Here is a 15,515-nt window from a genome sequence, read left to right on the forward strand (position 1 = left end):
AGGACATACCATAGTATTTCTGTTTGGATTATACTTTGCCCAGAAATAATGGCAGTTTTCAGTACACTGGCAACAGTATCAAATAATGATGCACTTCTTATTTGTATCCCATATGTAACCGACCTTTACCACATAGCAAGTAATACAGTTAATAAATGTCGAACAAGTGCCAAAACAAATTCCTTATGTCTCTCGTCTATCTATCCTCCACATGCCATCACACTTCCTAAATTGGCTTGGTGACAACATCGTCGTCCTATGGAGAATATCACCGAAACTCTGTTAACCATGGTGCTCGACGTAACCCGTCCGGCAACTAGAAACGTGCTGTGTATGGCTGTCCGAGCTAGAGCTTTGTTGGAAAGATGCCATGACTTTTCCGATCATGTAATTTGTTATCCAAGAGCTCAGATATGATGATTTAGAGAGGTATATTTGAGCCGAGTAACGTGATATCTCTTTTTTTCCTCTCAACTCTAAAATATCGCTCCGCCAACGTGAACACCGCGGTCCACGTCATGACATCCAATAGCTTTGCTCCAACTACAATGCTGCGAAGGTCAATACTCAAAAACAAAAACAAAATACTGCACCGCTAAGATCGCAGCATCTACCAAACAACAAAGACACCAAAACCTCAGTTGACCCCCAAAACATAAAACATTACCTTCACCACTCAATCCGACTCGGCGCTCTTCTTTTCCTCATCGAGCTTCCACACCTTGGTACGCAACCACCGTCCCAGCCGCTCGATTTCAACCTTTGTCTTCATCTCGGCGTCCTTGACGGCGTCCCACCCGCCCGTCATGAGCCGGATGGACGCGCAGTCGAAGCCGTGCAGCGCGTCCGGAACGAGCATCCACTTGACGCCGAAGCCGTCGCCGTTATCCTCCCACCCGAACCGATCGTCGCCGCCGTCCTCCTCCTCCAGCCTGCCCCTGCGCCGGCTCGGCGCCTTGCGCCCCGCCACTGCCAGCTCCGGGTCGTCGCTGTTGGGGTCCGGCACGTCGCGGTGCCGATCGGGGAAGCGCTCATTGTCCAGCCGCACCGCGAACCGCCAGCTCTCGTGCGCGAGCATGTCGAGCTCCGCCGCGACCACGCACACGTACGGCGGCAGGTTTCGCTCGTCGGCGAAACCCGGGCTGAGGAGAGGGTGGCGCAGGTCGGTGCCGAAGGGAATGTAGCCCCAGTCGCAAAGCGGCGCGAGCTTGAAGAGACCGTCCTCGGTCTGTCCGCGCGGGTGCTGCAGGCGAGTCTTGTACCAGCGCGTCTTGGCCTTGTCGGCTGCCGACACGCTCATATCCATGGCGCCGTAGATGGTGATGGCGCCGCTGGGCGCACCGGGGGAGAGAGCCCGGATGCTGGGCATCTGCGACACGGCCATGGCGAGGTTGCCGCCTGCAGACCAGCCTGCGATGGCGACCTGCGACTTGGAGATTGGGAGAGACTCGTCCGCCACTATGGCCTTGTAGATGGCCTCGATGTCATTGAGAGCTGCAGGAAAAGGTGACCAGGGCGCCTTTGAGTACGAGGGACAGGCGACCAAGGTAGAGTGCTGATCGGCAAACGCGCGTGCCCACTCGTCTGTATCGCGGGCTGTGCCGAAGCAGAAACCGCCTCCATGAATGGCCACCAAAGCAGGGAGCTTAGTTTGCGAGCTCCGGTCATAAGATGCTGGGAAGAATATTCTGATCGAGGTTACACGGTCAGCAAACACTCCTTAAATCTTTGCTCAATGTCTCCTTGACTAGGATGTGCCTCCTCTCGCCCATGTCTGACGTTTTCAGGAAACAATGTCATCCAAAAGGGGGTATCGACATACCGGACGGGCAAATGCGGACGGCACTCATAAGCCTTGACAATATCAGGCCGGCCATCGGGCGGGTAGTACCACTCCATCCAGTCCCGGTACCAGATGAAGGGGGCACTGAAACCCTTCATGGCCCACATGTACCAACAGTAGACCAATCTCTCTATCATCGAGGGTGCCACGTAGGTAATCTTGTTCATGTCGCCCTTGGAATCCATCCTGGGCTGGGCGCCGTTTTCTCGCACCTTGGGAGACATTTCTTTGCTTCGAACCAACCGCCTGGGTGGTCGATGAGCAGAACGATTATTTTTGATTGAAAAAAAAACTTCACAGCGTGAAAGCTGCGAGTGGCTTTTTGGGGGTGTTTATAAGATGAGGGCGGTGAAGTACCAGGGGATTTTTTTCGTCGAAAAAGCAAACAAAATGAGCTATAGCTATATTCGACGGCTATCTGGTGGGGGGGAAATACTAGTTCTAGGTGCGTACCCGAGGATGTGCGCGGGAGAGATTGAGCATCTGTGCTTTGCAAGAGTTATTCGTTTCAGTAAGTTTCTTCTTTGGCTTGAACAAATCTTGGTTCGTGCGTCACCTGGCGTTTGGCGCTTTAGCACCTTGTCGATCCGTCGCCGACAAGAAAAAGGCGATGGAGATAGAGAGATGGGATGAAAAAAAGATGAAAAAAGAAAGGACAAAAACCAAAAAGTAGGACGACCGACCCTAAGATATACGGCCACGTATAAAAATACGACAACGCCAGCCACGATTCGGCAGAGCATCGTGAGATGAAAGAAATAATATGTCGTTATCTAGGCCTCCGTGATGTCGCAAGCTCTCGACGGAGGGGTCGATTGGTTATATTTACCCGGACAAGACGGGAATGGTTAATGGGACAGAGAACAAAAAAAGGAAACCGGTTCGGCAATATGGGCGGGATATGCGGGTTCAATATCCGGCAGATGTTCAGTTTCAGATGGTGCAACGCGTTGATCGAAATTCAGAGAGAAAACAATGAGAGATAAGACCTGCGTATGGTTGGATACCTTTTTGTTTCCTCCCGGATGGTGGCATACCAAGTTCCGATGACATGTCGTGTGGTTCCGGATGGTGCGTCTGTTGTAATCGTGGAACTTCCCGGTCATCGATTCCCCGCTATCCCATACGGTACGTTTTCAGGCACAACCTCCGCGCAATGGAGAGAGACAAAAAAAAAAAAAAAAAAAAAGCTCCATGGCGGGGCTTGCGTCTAGGAAGCGTCATATCACACACGTGCTAGCTAGGTAGCTTCTGGATAGTCCATGCTACCTGTGGTAGCTCGTGGGCTCGTCCCTGATGCCCACCTTGGCAGATGCGCAAAACAAAGCATTAAATCCGCACATCGACCGAAATTACGTACCTGCCACAGCCAAAAAAAAGCAAAGTCGTTGACGTTGGTTTGCTGTGTGCCCTAGCATTTGTTGAGAGGACTATGCACGCGTTCTTGAATGCGTACAATTGGGGATGCTTCACATGGGAAAATAAAACGCAATGCTTCCACGTATAAATCTTACAAACTCGAGTTGCGCAACTAACTTACAAAAGGACTCACCAAACAAGACCAAAAAAGCGTGTATATGCCTATCTCGTCCCTAAACAAAGGCACCGACTCCAGATCGTCGCATCCGGCCATAAGTCCACTGTCGTAGGACCGCTGAAGGTTCAGGGTCAATTGCCCCAGTTTGATACATGCCTGTACCTGATAATATTGTCGTCTAAACCACAACCTCATCATCATCATCGTCCGGATCCTCAATGCTTGTCCTCCTCTTGGCCTCTACTGTGCGCTCCACCCGCTTCCCGTCCTCATTAACAACCACCGGCTCCTCCTGGTCCTTCCCGTTAGCCGGCCCGGACGCCTTGGCTGCCGAGCCCTCCGCTCCGTCGGCGCTCTTGACTCCCGCACCGGCATCCTTCTTCTCGCCAGTAGCCTCTTTGGACCCCTCGGCACTACCTCCAAACCCAAGCCCGTCAAATGGCCAGAGGCTGCCAAACTTGCTCCCGCCGCCGCCGCCGCTGCCACTCGCCGCACCTCCAGAACCGGCGCCGTGGGGTGGGTGAACCGGCAGCGGCTTGAGGAGGACCTTTTCTCTCTCGCGGTCGAAGAACTTGCCCGCCGGTCCGTCCGAGGCCCGCACCGGTGGGTCCATGACCTCGGGCATGGCAAAGTCGCCAAACTCCTCGTCGTCGTCATCGTCCCTGCCATCTCCAAACTTTTCGGACTTTTGAGCGTTGGCGGTGGTGCTGCTTCCGCCGCCGCCACGAACCACGCCGCGCCACCAGTTCCCGCGGTTCCACCCGCCACCGGTCGAGGTCGAGCCCTTGTCGTCCCCGGCGTTGGCAAAGGCACCGTCGGCGTCGTCTTCGTCCTCGTCGTCCTCCACCTCGTCGGCGAACGGGTCCTTGAGCCGTTCTGCCAGAGACATGTTGTGCAGAGGCTGGTGCAGGAGGCCTTGGTTTGGACTGTCGTCGTCTGCGGCTCTGTTGACGTCGCTTGGATCACCCGAGGATCCGGAAGCCCCGTTTTCCTGCCCACCATCAGTCGAAGACGCCGCGTTCCTCTTGTTCATCGCCAAGCGCGCCGCAAGTTGCAGTCGTGCCCTTGACGGGGGGATGTTCAATGGCGGTGGCGGAGGAGGCGGTGGTGGAATGGATGGAGGATTCAGTGATGGTCCGCTAGCTTTGGAAGAATTCAGCGGGTCTGTGTAGGCACGAAACTGGAGGGTCAGGATTGTCAGCCTTCTATCTATCGCCCAACATCATTGAGCTCAGTAAATGAGTAGCCACACTGCCCATTCCAAAAGACACTTGTCCAAACAACGGCTGGTCCGTCCCCAAGAACATCCGACAATAAGAAATCTCTCAACAAAAAGAAATAAGAACACAGGCTCCACAAGTCGATGGAAGGTGATAACGAGAATATGGCAGTTGCAGTTGGTTTCGGTCGGTTGACTTTCGCGTGTCGACGGCCTGGGTCGTATCCTCAAGGGCCCTTTCCCGTATTTTGAACATCCAACCCAACTCCAGCCCAAGGGTATTCCACTCCAACAAGGATCGAATCATCATAATCACATCGCGGGCCAGTTGTGGAGACAAAGAAGACACGCAGGAAGACGATGAAGAGGCACTGAATCAAGAACCCAGTCCAAAAAAGCGAATTTTGCTTCCAGACTGGCCTGATATAAGTTCCTCCTCAAAATCTTATACCTGCTGCGTGCCCCCTCGGCATCCACGACTTCCCTGTTGTACAACAAAAACGCCGCAGCCCGCTTTCCCCCATCCTGCAGACACACAAAAACACCTTACTCCTGCAAGGCTGACAATTAACGTTCCGCCACAATGTTCCAATACACCTCAGACATATACATGCTCTTTTTATAACCAGCTGGTGCTGCCATTATGAATCTGTTTCCACACGATCCTGAAAGGCTGTTAGCTGTGTTTTGGACCTCTCCTGACAGCTAATGCGTATCACGTGTTGGTATTGATGCTGAATGCTGATGCCGCTGGGATACACGCCGGATCGAAAAACCAAAGGCGACAGTCCCAAAAGTTTGGTGATTGTCAACAAAGACTTCGAGTCGAGGTCACCCGCAGACGAGCGTTGTTGAGCTGCTCAGTTTTTGGCGAGGTGATATGATGACATATCAGCCTCCACGTGTTGCTCGCAGTGACTGATATGTATCAGGAGCGTCTCGGCCCGGGTTCTCGTGTCGACGTGCCCGCAATAACTGATCTGTTCCAACCCCGAGGCTACCAATGACATAACATGTCATGCAGGGAACATAACATTCGCCTGTCCGAAACCATTGGTGCCAAGACAGTCACATTGTAGACTCGTCTCTCCCAAACAACTCTATGCGCCCCATTCAAGACTCCAACATGGCATGGTCTCAGTACAAGTCACTTGCACTTGCACTTGTATCAGTACCAGACGAATGTCCCAGCAAGGTTACCATATGTACCACCAAGCTGGAAGCATCATCTCATGTCGACTGCAACACGGAATCCACTTGGACCCTGTGGCTGAAATCCCATCGACGCCAACCTCGCCTTCAAGAAAGCTAAGGGGGGACAATCGTTTCTCCCTGCAATCAAGCAAGCTCCCTTATGTTCTCGCGGTGCAAGTCTTCACTAACCTCATTTGCGACGTCGTCGTCGTTATCCTCTTGATCATCATCCTCTTCGTCACTTGAGCTTCCGAAACCGGACAGCCCTCCCATGGTTCCTGCGCTGATAGCAAACTGTGACAGGTTGGAACCGCCGTTCTCTTGAAGGTCAAGACCTCCGTTCAACCCAGCGTCGGCTAGGGCCGACGAGCCCTGAGAATTGGCACTCAAGCTGGACAGGCCTACCGCAGCAAGCCCGCTGCTCTGAGCAGCGGCCCTGTTGGACATGGCCACGTCCGGCCGGACGCCACCGAGAATCGCATTGTCGCGCTCCCTAGTCTCCGCCAACGGACCCTCGACGTAGTTGCTCCACTCCGGAGACATGACCTTTTCGAGCACTGTCTCTGAGAGCAACTCCGGTGGGTGCCTCTCGTTAAATTTAACAACCTCCTCGGCAATCAGAGTCAGGTGACCCATGTAGCCCATGCGCGTCTTTGTCTTGGCCTCGGATTGCTCGCTAGTAAGCTGGCCGTTGATGATTTGCGCTGTGATGTCCGCAGACTCAAAGAGCGAGATTGCCAGAGTAGGGTTGAAGCCCCTGTTCATAGGACCGTTAAAAACCTGCTGAACAACGTCGTATACCACATTGTGCAGGAAATTGTTCCAGGGATACTTGAAGAAGAAGGACTGCATGAGGAAGGTCAGGGTTAGTTTAAACTCAATTGCCATGACTGAAGCGAGTACTCACCAATATTGTGGGCACGACTTTGTAGTCCACAAACTGCATTTTCAAAAAGTCGCCTACGACCGGCTTGATTTGATCACTATCCGTCGCAGTCGGCTCGACTTCATGGCCGACAATAATGGATTCATCGCCACTTTCTTGTGCACCGGTCGTGGCTGTGACACCTCCAGAGGCATCGTCAGCCTTGGTGTCCGTGGACTTCTCTTCGGTGGATGTCGATGATGAACCTTGTGTAGTTGAATCTGCAGTCGGTTTTGTCGGGGAGCTGGAGAACAGAGGGGCTGGAATATCCTCTGGCTGGGGCTCGAGAGGTCCAGATGTTGTTCCTGGTGGCTTGGCATCTGATGCGCTGGCCTCACTTTGTTTGGGACTCCCAGGAGCCGTTTCTGAAACGGAAGAAGTGGGAGTGTGGATAGGAAGGCTCGAAGCATCGGTCATCATCACATCAGAACCATCGGATTGAGCGTCTCCGCTCTCACCACCAAGTACCATTCCTTCAATCTCCTTAATTGTGGTTGTAACTTTGTGGGAGGTCGGGTTCGACTCGGGTGAGTCTGTTGGCTCGGTCTTGGCCAGTTCTGCGGTTGCCAATTTACGAGGGGACAACGGTTGAACAACCATATCGGGTTCTTCAAAGTGCTGCTCCTCCACTTTTGAGTCTGAGACATTGAGTCGCGGGGAGCTGAGGGGCTCGTCCACAAAATCATCCTCGTCCTTATCCAGGAATGACGACGCAGGAAGTGACTGAGGGATCTCTTCCTCAGCCTTGACGAACTCGTGAGACGTGTCCTCCCGCATCTCTGCTGCGTTGATGACCTCCTCGAAGCCGTCGTCGTCGGATATGTTTGTGATTTCGAGCCGTCTTTCCGGAGGCGAAGAGCCCAGGCGCATAGTCAAATCGTCTCCGCTGGTAGGTGCCTCCTCTCCTCGGATGGCAGTCAGGCTTCCCTGAGCCCTCAATCTGTGGCGTTCTGCGTCCCTCGCTGCTATCAAGGCCTCTGAACCAACCTCATTGAGTAGGCCCATATTGCTACAGTGAAGAAGTTCGGCCATGAGTTCGCACGTCTTGAACCTGTCAAAGCCGAGCGGCTGGATTCTCTCCCCAAAAGTGGATTCAAAATGAGGCTTCTCCTCGCCAATCATGATCAAGTTCATGAACTTGGGCACGCCCTCAGCAAACATTCGGAGCAGAGTCCCAAGATAGATCGGGTCGCGACTAGAGGGTACAGAGTTTGCTTCGGCGCCCACATCCGGGTCATAGTCAGAGTTGTTCTTTCGGATAACCTCGATGACGATGCCGACGCCAACTGTCAGCGCATTGCCGCCTCCGAGCATATATCCGATCAGTTGTTCGACGCAGGGCTTGGACACGAGCTGTCTAGTCAACTCATTCGGGCCGATGCATGTTTGCTCGTTCTGGGAGGCATTCGCAGACACCGTGATTATGGCCTTCATAAAGTCGCCCGCCGATGTTTGGGTTGCCCAGCTGTTTTCGGGGCCGAGGAATGACAACAAAGATGGCATTACATCTTTGGTGAAAAGCCACTAGATATCCAAGTCTGTCAGCATTTACGCACCACCAGCTTGATAGGACAAAATATCAAAGCTCACCTCAACAATGCCATGTCCCGCATCTGTCCTCTCAAGGGTGATGATCTTGAGCAACAGATCCATGACCATCGGGCTATCGACATGGCGCAGCATGTTTGGCACAGCGCCATCCACAGTCTTTAGAAAGGTGATCATTTCCTCCGTCTTCTTGTCAAAAAGCGTCTCGTTGACCTTGGTAAAATAACTGGCCTGCAGAGGATCCAGAGGCGACGGCCTTTGCAGGAACTTCCAGAAGGTGTGGAGTAGATCTCTGTTCTGCACATCCATCAGGGCCTCAATTACGGACCAGTTGTCCGAGGAGAGGATCTCGCTCGCAACGAACGCATATTTGTTGCGCCGCTTTTCGGCCTCCTCCTCTTCAGAGCCAGGCTCGGTAGCTCGCGATGACGCTCTTGGACGGGAGAAAGAGAAGGCTGGCGCCTTGCCCTTCTCATCCTCCTCTTTCTTGTCAGGTACTGCAACGGGCTCAAGCTTTGGGGCGACAGCATAATCCAGCAGCTTTTCGAGGACTTCCCGTTTCCTTATGTATTCCAGAAGCTTTGTGTTGTGCTGCTTCAGCTCTTGTATTAAATCGCTCTCGTCGAGGAGCTCCTCGGTTGTGAACTCGCTCTTCTCCAAGATGGAGTCGATTGCCGACACGTTGGCATAGCCGCCAAACCGCCAGAACATCTTGGCGCGCACTCAAGCAGGCGGCTGTGTGTCGGGGGGATGTAATGTCGCAGCCAAGTGACTGTGTCGTTGGCAAGGGGAGGAGAGCAGCAGCGGCTCCCGTTGTTGTGGCATGCGGCGATCGGTAAGCGTCGAGTTCGGACGTTTGGAAGCTAGACGCACAGTTGAGGCTGACTGTGGTCAATTGGATGGAGGGGGAGGGATATTTCTCCGCCGGGGCTCCACAGGTGCGATCAACGGCCTCTCAGGGCAGGATGCTAAAATGACGAGTTCGAAGCAAATGCAAATGCTGACTTGCTACGGTGGATATCGTTTTCCGTCGTAGAATTTGAGGGGTATCTCGATGCGTCTAGTCTTCGATGGGGGTGGCCATGCAAAAGTCAGTTGCAGTCAAGCTTCCCGCAATGCGAAAAGTGATGATGTAAGGATGCGCCGTCTCGAGTCCCCCGAGGGTGGGCGGTTGGCTCGCGACGCAAAAGGGAACAGAAGTAAAACAGCCCGTGTAAAACAAGAACAAGAGGGTATTCGCAGAGTGTTTCCCACTATGCGCAAGCGGTGTGAGACTGTTGTCGTTGTGAAGTTCTATGGGAAAAAAAGCAAAGTTTTCGCGATCGATTGATGAGCCCAGCGTGAGCGGGACGGCAGGGGGAGAGGACTAGGGTAGGCGGAAGCCCAACCTGATGGGCAATAATAGAGCACCGCCAGCGCAAATAAGGCGGGCTGTTTGGCAAAACAAGTGTTTCTAATTGGGGTTCCGGGGGGGTCTCGGGGACAAATTGGAGCAAATTACACTGACCTTTTAGAAACAGGTCTTAGTCCTGTTGCCCGTCGAATGGTACAGTTGAATCAAACAGAATAGGAAGATGCGGTTATCGCGACAGAATGATATTTCGTTGTTACAGCTAGCTAGGGTAAGGTAGGTATGTAGGTAGACAGTTGAGGTAAGGTAAGGTACGGAGTAGGCAGATAAGGTAAGGGAGTAGGGTGCTCACGATGCCGCCTGTCCAAAGACTGAGCTCATGTTTGGCGGGCAGTTAGTTGATCAAGAGCGGGCAGCGGCCAGCGCACGGGTCAGCGGGCGGGCGGACAGGGCAGGTGGGATTGGGCGCTTGCGCTGAAAAGGGGCCGCCAACCAGCGAACTAACTCATCTGTGGAAAAGACCCGCTGCCAAGCGGTTGGAAGATCTTAATTCCAGGCCGTCGCCACGTGGCAGCCAGGCAACTAGGCGGGGCTTAGCTGAAAAAAGATGCCCGAGTCAAAATCATCAGCCACAGCAGCCACACTGACTCCGTCTTGACCATCTGATAAGAGGTTCGTTCTGTGGCATTTTGATCCTCGTATGCAAAAATATCAGGGGGAAGTTGGTGAGGTCGATTGAATACATTTAGGAACAAGGCTGGGCGTATCATGTGAGCCTGTCTATCCAGGCGTCTGACTAGTCATGCATACCCTCCTTGCTGCTTATGAGCACTTCCATGATTGCCAGCCAAGAGTGCCAATTACAGAGACCAACAATGCCCTCTTTGGCCCACATTCTCACGGATTTGTACTACCGACGCTTCGTGCAGCTAACCCCTGAACCCCGACACTCACCGAACTGGTATTGGACTGTTGGGCAGTCATGACGGGCAACTTCGGTCTCCGAGGAGTACCTCATTTATTAACATTTCCCGTACTGTTAAACCCCCAGGCTTGTAGTGACTGGCTGGCGCCTCACTTGCACACAGTAGGGTAGCTGGCGCCACAGTGTCGTGTGCCAGAGAGGTAATAATGCTCCGTCCAAGACCGACCAGGTAGATAAGGCCAGATAGTTATTTTGCAGGCGACTGAACCTCCGGTCTAGGCCACCCCTCGAGGAACCTTGCAAGCCACTAGGCTTCTCGAGACAAACGGCTGAAATATCAAGATAACAAGATGCCCAACGTATGAAGAGGACGAATGATGCTTTTCTTCTTCATCATTTCCTCGACATTGCCCAAAATTGCGCCAGGGTTGACTGAAGCCTTGCACAGTACTAGATGATCAAATCGTGAATGAGACACCAGAATATGACCAGCAAACGACTTCTAAAATTTACCTTGATCGCAAGGGCAATAGCCAAAACCGATCATGATGGTAAAAACTGTACTCGGAGCATCAAGCTTGTCGGTGTGGGTTGGACGTAAAAATTAGGCGGTTCGAGATGTCAACCGCCCGATTTGATTGGTCAAATTCTGATGTTGCAAATTGTGGGTCGGTTGCCGTAGATGAAGGTATAAGACGGTCTATACCATAGAACGAAAAATATATTTTGACAAATTCATGGCATGTTGCTGGAAAGTCACTTGTTACAACTTGTTAAATCGAAATAATAAGCCGAGGACTGTTTGATGGGATCATCATGGGTATCAATAAAGAAAGCGACAATGCCGCCTACATGGCGACCACAAGCACAGCACCGCGCGAAGATATCGAGCCGCAACTACCAAACGACCGAGCAGCAACCCCCGACGACAACGCTACAGGGCAAAGAATATCCGCCTTCAAGTCCCTAGGCTGGCTCGATCGCTACCTGGCCGTGTGGTGCTTCCTCGCCATGGTGCTCGGCGTGCTGCTCGGCAACTTTGTGCCCGAGACGGGGCCCGCGCTGCAGAGGGGCAAGTTCGTCGGGGTCTCGGTGGCCATCGCCATCGGCCTGCTGGTCATGATGTACCCGATCCTCTGCAAGGTCCGCTACGAGTCGCTTCACAAGCTGTTTGCGCACCGCGGGGTATGGAAGCAGATTGGGTTCAGCGTCGTGGTGAACTGGATCATCGCCCCGCTGCTCATGCTTGCCCTGGCTTGGGCTTTTCTTCCGGACAAGAGCGAGCTGCGCAGTGGGCTGATAATGGTTGGGCTTGGAAGGTGTATTGCCATGGTAAGCCTGCCTGTCATTGAGATTATGTGCTAAAGGATCCATATGCTCAGTAGCTAACAAAACCTGCCCCATTTCTTCCCAACAGGTCTTGATATGGACAAACCTGGCTGGCGGCGATGAAGAATACTGCGCGATCCTAGTAGCCGTCAACTCGGTCCTGCAAATGGTGCTGTTTGCGCCCCTGGCCGTCCTGTTCATTGGCGTTATCAGCGGTGAGAACCAAGGCCTCGAGGCAAAGTACACCGTGGTGGCGACGAGCGTGGCCGTCTTCCTGGGCATCCCGTTCGGCGCTGCCGTCATCACCCGCTTCGCCATACGCGCCACCCTGGGGCCCGAGTGGTTCGAAAAGGTGTTTCTGCGCTTCATCTCGCCGTGGTCGCTGATTGGCCTGCTCTACACAATCGTAGTCCTGTTCGCCTCGCAGGGAAGGCAGGTCGTGCACCAGATCGTTTCGGTTGTGCGCGTGGCCGCGCCGCTCACGGTGTACTTTTTCGTCATATTCTTCGCCACGCTGCTGGTTGCGCGACGGCTCCGGTTCGGGTATGCCCTGGCGACCACGCAGAGTCTGACGGCTGCCAGCAACAACTTTGAGCTGGCAATCGCGGTCGCGGTCGCCACATATGGGCCAGAGAGTGACGAGGCGCTGGCTGCTACCGTTGGTCCGCTGATTGAGGTGCCCGTGCTGCTGGCGTTGGTGTATGCTGTCAAGTATTTGGGCAGACGCTGGACGTGGAAATAACCGACATTTCGGTAGTCTAGACAAGTCTTGACGGATATAGAATAGAGTTGTAGAGGGTGCCCTTGAATAGAAGACCACATATTCAACAGTGAATAGACAAGCTCAGCCAGCCTCTTCCATAAGCTGCAGTAATTTCGTATTCCTCACGACACAGCTCCCCGGACCAATGCAACCAAGCGCTTTGCGGATAGAGACTTCGCTCTCATCCCCACGAACCTGCACCAGGATTGCGGTTGCATTATCACAGGGAGTTTCCAGCATGGAGCGGAGCGGGAGCCGGACAGCAGGGTCCGCATCCGAGCAGGTCGGGCCAGCTGCTTGTGTTTGATCGCTCATCAAAGAAGCACCCACCAAAGCTTGGCCCCCTGCATCGTTCCGGGAATGCGCAATCGGGTGTGGTGGCCCAGCAAGCTGCGGCTCCGCGGCACGAGAGTGTCTGGGTGCCAGCTGCCCAGTGTGCGTGACCTCGCCTCGCTGGAGAAAAGCGTCAATCTCAGCCTGACCGACGCCGCGCATAGCAAGGAGTTTCCGCAACTGCGCATTCTCCTCCGCGACGGCGCGGGCGGCCTGTTGCATCTCGAGAGTGGCCTGGACGCCCTGGCGCTCATATTCAGCAATGCGGGCGCGGAGCGATTCAACAAGTTCGCGCTTGCGAGCACGAGAGGCTCGCTGACTGTCCCTGACCCGCGACGCCTTATCCCTGGCCTTGGTGTTGTTGCGCAACGGTGTGTCTTTGACTGCAGCTGGGTCAGCCGGAGCTTCGTTTGCTGACATGCTTACTGGATGTGGCTGAAGGCAGCTTTCAGCATCCGGTAATACTACCTACCCAAACGGAGTCCGAAGCATATGCCCTCGCTCCGGTTGTGCTGTAGGTAAGAGCCAAAGAAACAAAACGGGGTTTCTGGCGCTAAGATTCGAGGCGCACATGACAAAATGCCGTGACTGGAAAGTGAACTGGTTTGGATTTAAATCCACATTTGCAATTGCTGCCTACAAGAAACAGCGGGTGGGTCAGTGCAGGGTAGGTAGATGATGTGACTGCAACCACGAGAGAATGGCAATACTCCTGGTGTAACCTGTTTACCTCGTTCATTTCTTTCATGTACAGCAGAAATAATAAATAAAAAGTCACAGGGCAAAAGATTCTGTATTGCATGGTTGGCAAATATTACCATAGTGTCTAGAACTAGAACTCTAAAAACCTCATCATCAATCTCACCCCTTTCAACAGCCTCCGTAGGCGAGAGAAAGCTCCCCGAGCGCGACCAAGTGTGATTAGTTGGTTTTCTATGGATTACTCTATCTGCGTACTTTTAATAGGACATGGCCTCCACTCCGTTACTCTATATGATCGTACCGGTGATTAAATGGTTAAAGAAAAGGGGGAATAGGAGAAACTAAAGACCACATTCCAATGCGTGAATTCCTACCCATTAGTATGTTAGTATTCCCAGGCTCCTGGCAACGATTGATATCTGGTCCACAACAGCAAGGACGTCTGGTCCCTTGAACGGAAGACGATGGTCGCCCTCCCACTCAACAAGCGTAGTGCTCTCTGGCAAGCAGTACTTGTCCAGCAGCTTCCGGTGGAGGTGAAGTCCCGGGTCCTTCAAGCCGTGGATGTGTATGGTCGGTATCCTCAAAATGTGGCCCTCGTCGCCACTCCCAGCCCAGTCCGTAAACTCGGCCCCGATCCCCGACGCATCCTGCACGCCCTTGATGTAACCCATGCGCTCGTCCAGGGTCACCAAGGGCGCGCGTCCGGCCATGATGACTCCAAACTTCCAATTGCAGTCCTGCGTCTGCCCTGAGGCCTCCAACGTCTGCTGCGCCAGCAGCAAGCTCGCGGCGATCTTGGCGCCCTGGCTGAAGCCCAACAGGCCGACCCACTCGCCCCTGCCGCCGCGGTAGTTGTCGTCCTCCATGGCGGTCCTGAGCTGGTACTGGATCTCCTCCGAGGCGGTCTCGCCGTCGATCTCTGGGTGCTCGGGCAGCCAGCGCAGCCAGCGGCGAAAGGGTCCGTGGTTCCCGTACACGGCGCCGATGGCTGGGTGGGCGGGGCAGATGAACGGCCCGTCTGCAAACACGAAGCGGAACCGGCTTGACAGGCGCGTGATGATGGGGCGCATCTGCAACCGGAAAATGTCCGCGTTGACGCCGCCGCCGTGGAGACAGAGAATGCGGGGGAGGCCGAGAGTCTCCTCGTCCGCTGAAGGGGTCGGACTGGGTGTGTACGACATGATGGGTGCTCGTGCCTTGTGGATTGAGCTAACACTAGACTGCCTTGCCGAGGGACGATCTTCTGTTGACTAGAAGCCAGAGATCTGCCAGAACTAGATCCAGAACCAGAGCTAGTATCAAGATGGGGTGGCCAGTGCTGTGTTTGTTGACAATGAAGAATATTTTGTTTGAGAAAGTCCTGGATTACTCTGCTCAACCTATAAACAAAACGCGACAAAGAATTTGCAGTCATGCTTCTAGAAGAAATAGTTAGAAATGCTTATTGAGTTACTGGTGGGAAATCCCCTTTGCTTCCCGCTTGTCCGTTGTGACCGGACATCCGAGCTTGCCCTAGTTGCGCCTCTAGTGTGAGGGAGGCTTGCTGTCTATGCGTGACGCGTACACAAAGGTGAAGGTACTGCAGCAGTCCCAGGATAGAACGTGAACTGTCAGCTATGCCGCTTGGCTAGCTCGGACAAAAAGCAATCGGTGATCCATCTGGATCTCATCCAATCCACAAAAAAACATCTTTGTGGGATATATTTGGCGTTTTGTTCACGCGGTGAAGCTGTCAGGGGGGATGAACACGTTGAATTGAAATAAAAGATGGCTTGTCAGTTGGTTTGACAAGAAAACGTTCGGACGGGCGCAAAGGTGGGTTCGTCAGGTTTTCCTCAAATAA

General features: G+C 53.5%; 6 protein-coding genes across 6 annotated transcripts; 1 reads left to right on the plus strand and 5 right to left on the minus strand.

Moving 5' to 3' along the window:
- Window positions 1–385: 385 nt before the first annotated feature.
- MGG_12707 (alpha/beta hydrolase fold protein) lies at window positions 386–2,988 on the minus strand. The gene is made up of 3 exons (XM_003716492.1): window positions 2,527–2,988; window positions 1,823–2,326; window positions 386–1,688 (listed from the first exon to the last, which is right to left on the minus strand). Exons 2-3 carry the CDS (start codon window positions 2,065–2,067, stop codon window positions 677–679), a joined length of 1,257 nt encoding a protein of 418 aa, XP_003716540.1. The 5' UTR covers window positions 2,068–2,326; window positions 2,527–2,988; the 3' UTR covers window positions 386–676.
- Window positions 2,989–3,558: 570 nt separating this feature from the next.
- Window positions 3,559–4,413, minus strand: MGG_12708 (uncharacterized protein; the record flags this gene model as incomplete). The annotated part of the gene is made up of 1 exon (XM_003716493.1): window positions 3,559–4,413. One exon carries the CDS (start codon window positions 4,411–4,413, stop codon window positions 3,559–3,561), a length of 855 nt encoding a protein of 284 aa, XP_003716541.1.
- A 1,524-nt stretch (window positions 4,414–5,937) lies between these two features.
- Window positions 5,938–8,977, minus strand: MGG_12709 (uncharacterized protein; the record flags this gene model as incomplete). Its single annotated transcript, XM_003716494.1, has 3 exons — window positions 5,938–6,639; window positions 6,701–8,242; window positions 8,309–8,977. 3 exons carry the CDS (start codon window positions 8,975–8,977, stop codon window positions 5,938–5,940), a joined length of 2,913 nt encoding a protein of 970 aa, XP_003716542.1.
- Window positions 8,978–11,275: 2,298 nt separating this feature from the next.
- On the plus strand, window positions 11,276–12,723 carry MGG_03399 (arsenical-resistance protein). Its single transcript, XM_003716495.1, has 2 exons — window positions 11,276–11,874; window positions 11,960–12,723. Exons 1-2 carry the CDS (start codon window positions 11,359–11,361, stop codon window positions 12,611–12,613), a joined length of 1,170 nt encoding a protein of 389 aa, XP_003716543.1. The 5' UTR covers window positions 11,276–11,358; the 3' UTR covers window positions 12,614–12,723.
- On the minus strand, window positions 12,716–13,387 carry MGG_03398 (uncharacterized protein; the record flags this gene model as incomplete). The annotated part of the gene is made up of 1 exon (XM_003716496.1): window positions 12,716–13,387. The coding sequence occupies one exon, from the start codon at window positions 13,385–13,387 to the stop codon at window positions 12,716–12,718; it is 672 nt and encodes a 223-aa protein (XP_003716544.1).
- A 428-nt stretch (window positions 13,388–13,815) lies between these two features.
- Window positions 13,816–15,499, minus strand: MGG_03397 (citrinin biosynthesis oxydoreductase CtnB). Its single transcript, XM_003716497.1, has one exon. It carries the CDS (start codon window positions 14,851–14,853, stop codon window positions 14,047–14,049), a length of 807 nt encoding a protein of 268 aa, XP_003716545.1. The 5' UTR covers window positions 14,854–15,499; the 3' UTR covers window positions 13,816–14,046.
- Window positions 15,500–15,515: the final 16 nt, after the last annotated feature.

The sequence above is a fragment of the Pyricularia oryzae genome, chromosome 4 (genome assembly GCF_000002495.2).
Source record: "Pyricularia oryzae 70-15 chromosome 4, whole genome shotgun sequence".
In the NCBI taxonomy this organism is placed as follows: domain Eukaryota; kingdom Fungi; phylum Ascomycota; class Sordariomycetes; order Magnaporthales; family Pyriculariaceae; genus Pyricularia; species Pyricularia oryzae.

Bases quoted from the DNA above. Each gene is read 5' to 3' on its own strand.
- MGG_12707 (XM_003716492.1), bottom strand. From the start codon at position 2,067: ATGTCTCCCAAGGTGCGAGAAAACGGCGCCCAGCCCAGGATGGATTCC. The intron at 1,689-1,822 runs GTATGTCGATAC...AACCTCGATCAG, and splicing joins CGTCCGCATTTGCCCGTCCG to AATATTCTTCCCAGCATCTT.
- MGG_03399 (XM_003716495.1), top strand. From the start codon at position 11,359: ATGGGTATCAATAAAGAAAGCGACAATGCCGCCTACATGGCGACCACA. The intron at 11,875-11,959 runs GTAAGCCTGCCT...TCTTCCCAACAG, and splicing joins TTGGAAGGTGTATTGCCATG to GTCTTGATATGGACAAACCT.
- MGG_03397 (XM_003716497.1), bottom strand. From the start codon at position 14,853: ATGTCGTACACACCCAGTCCGACCCCTTCAGCGGACGAGGAGACTCTC.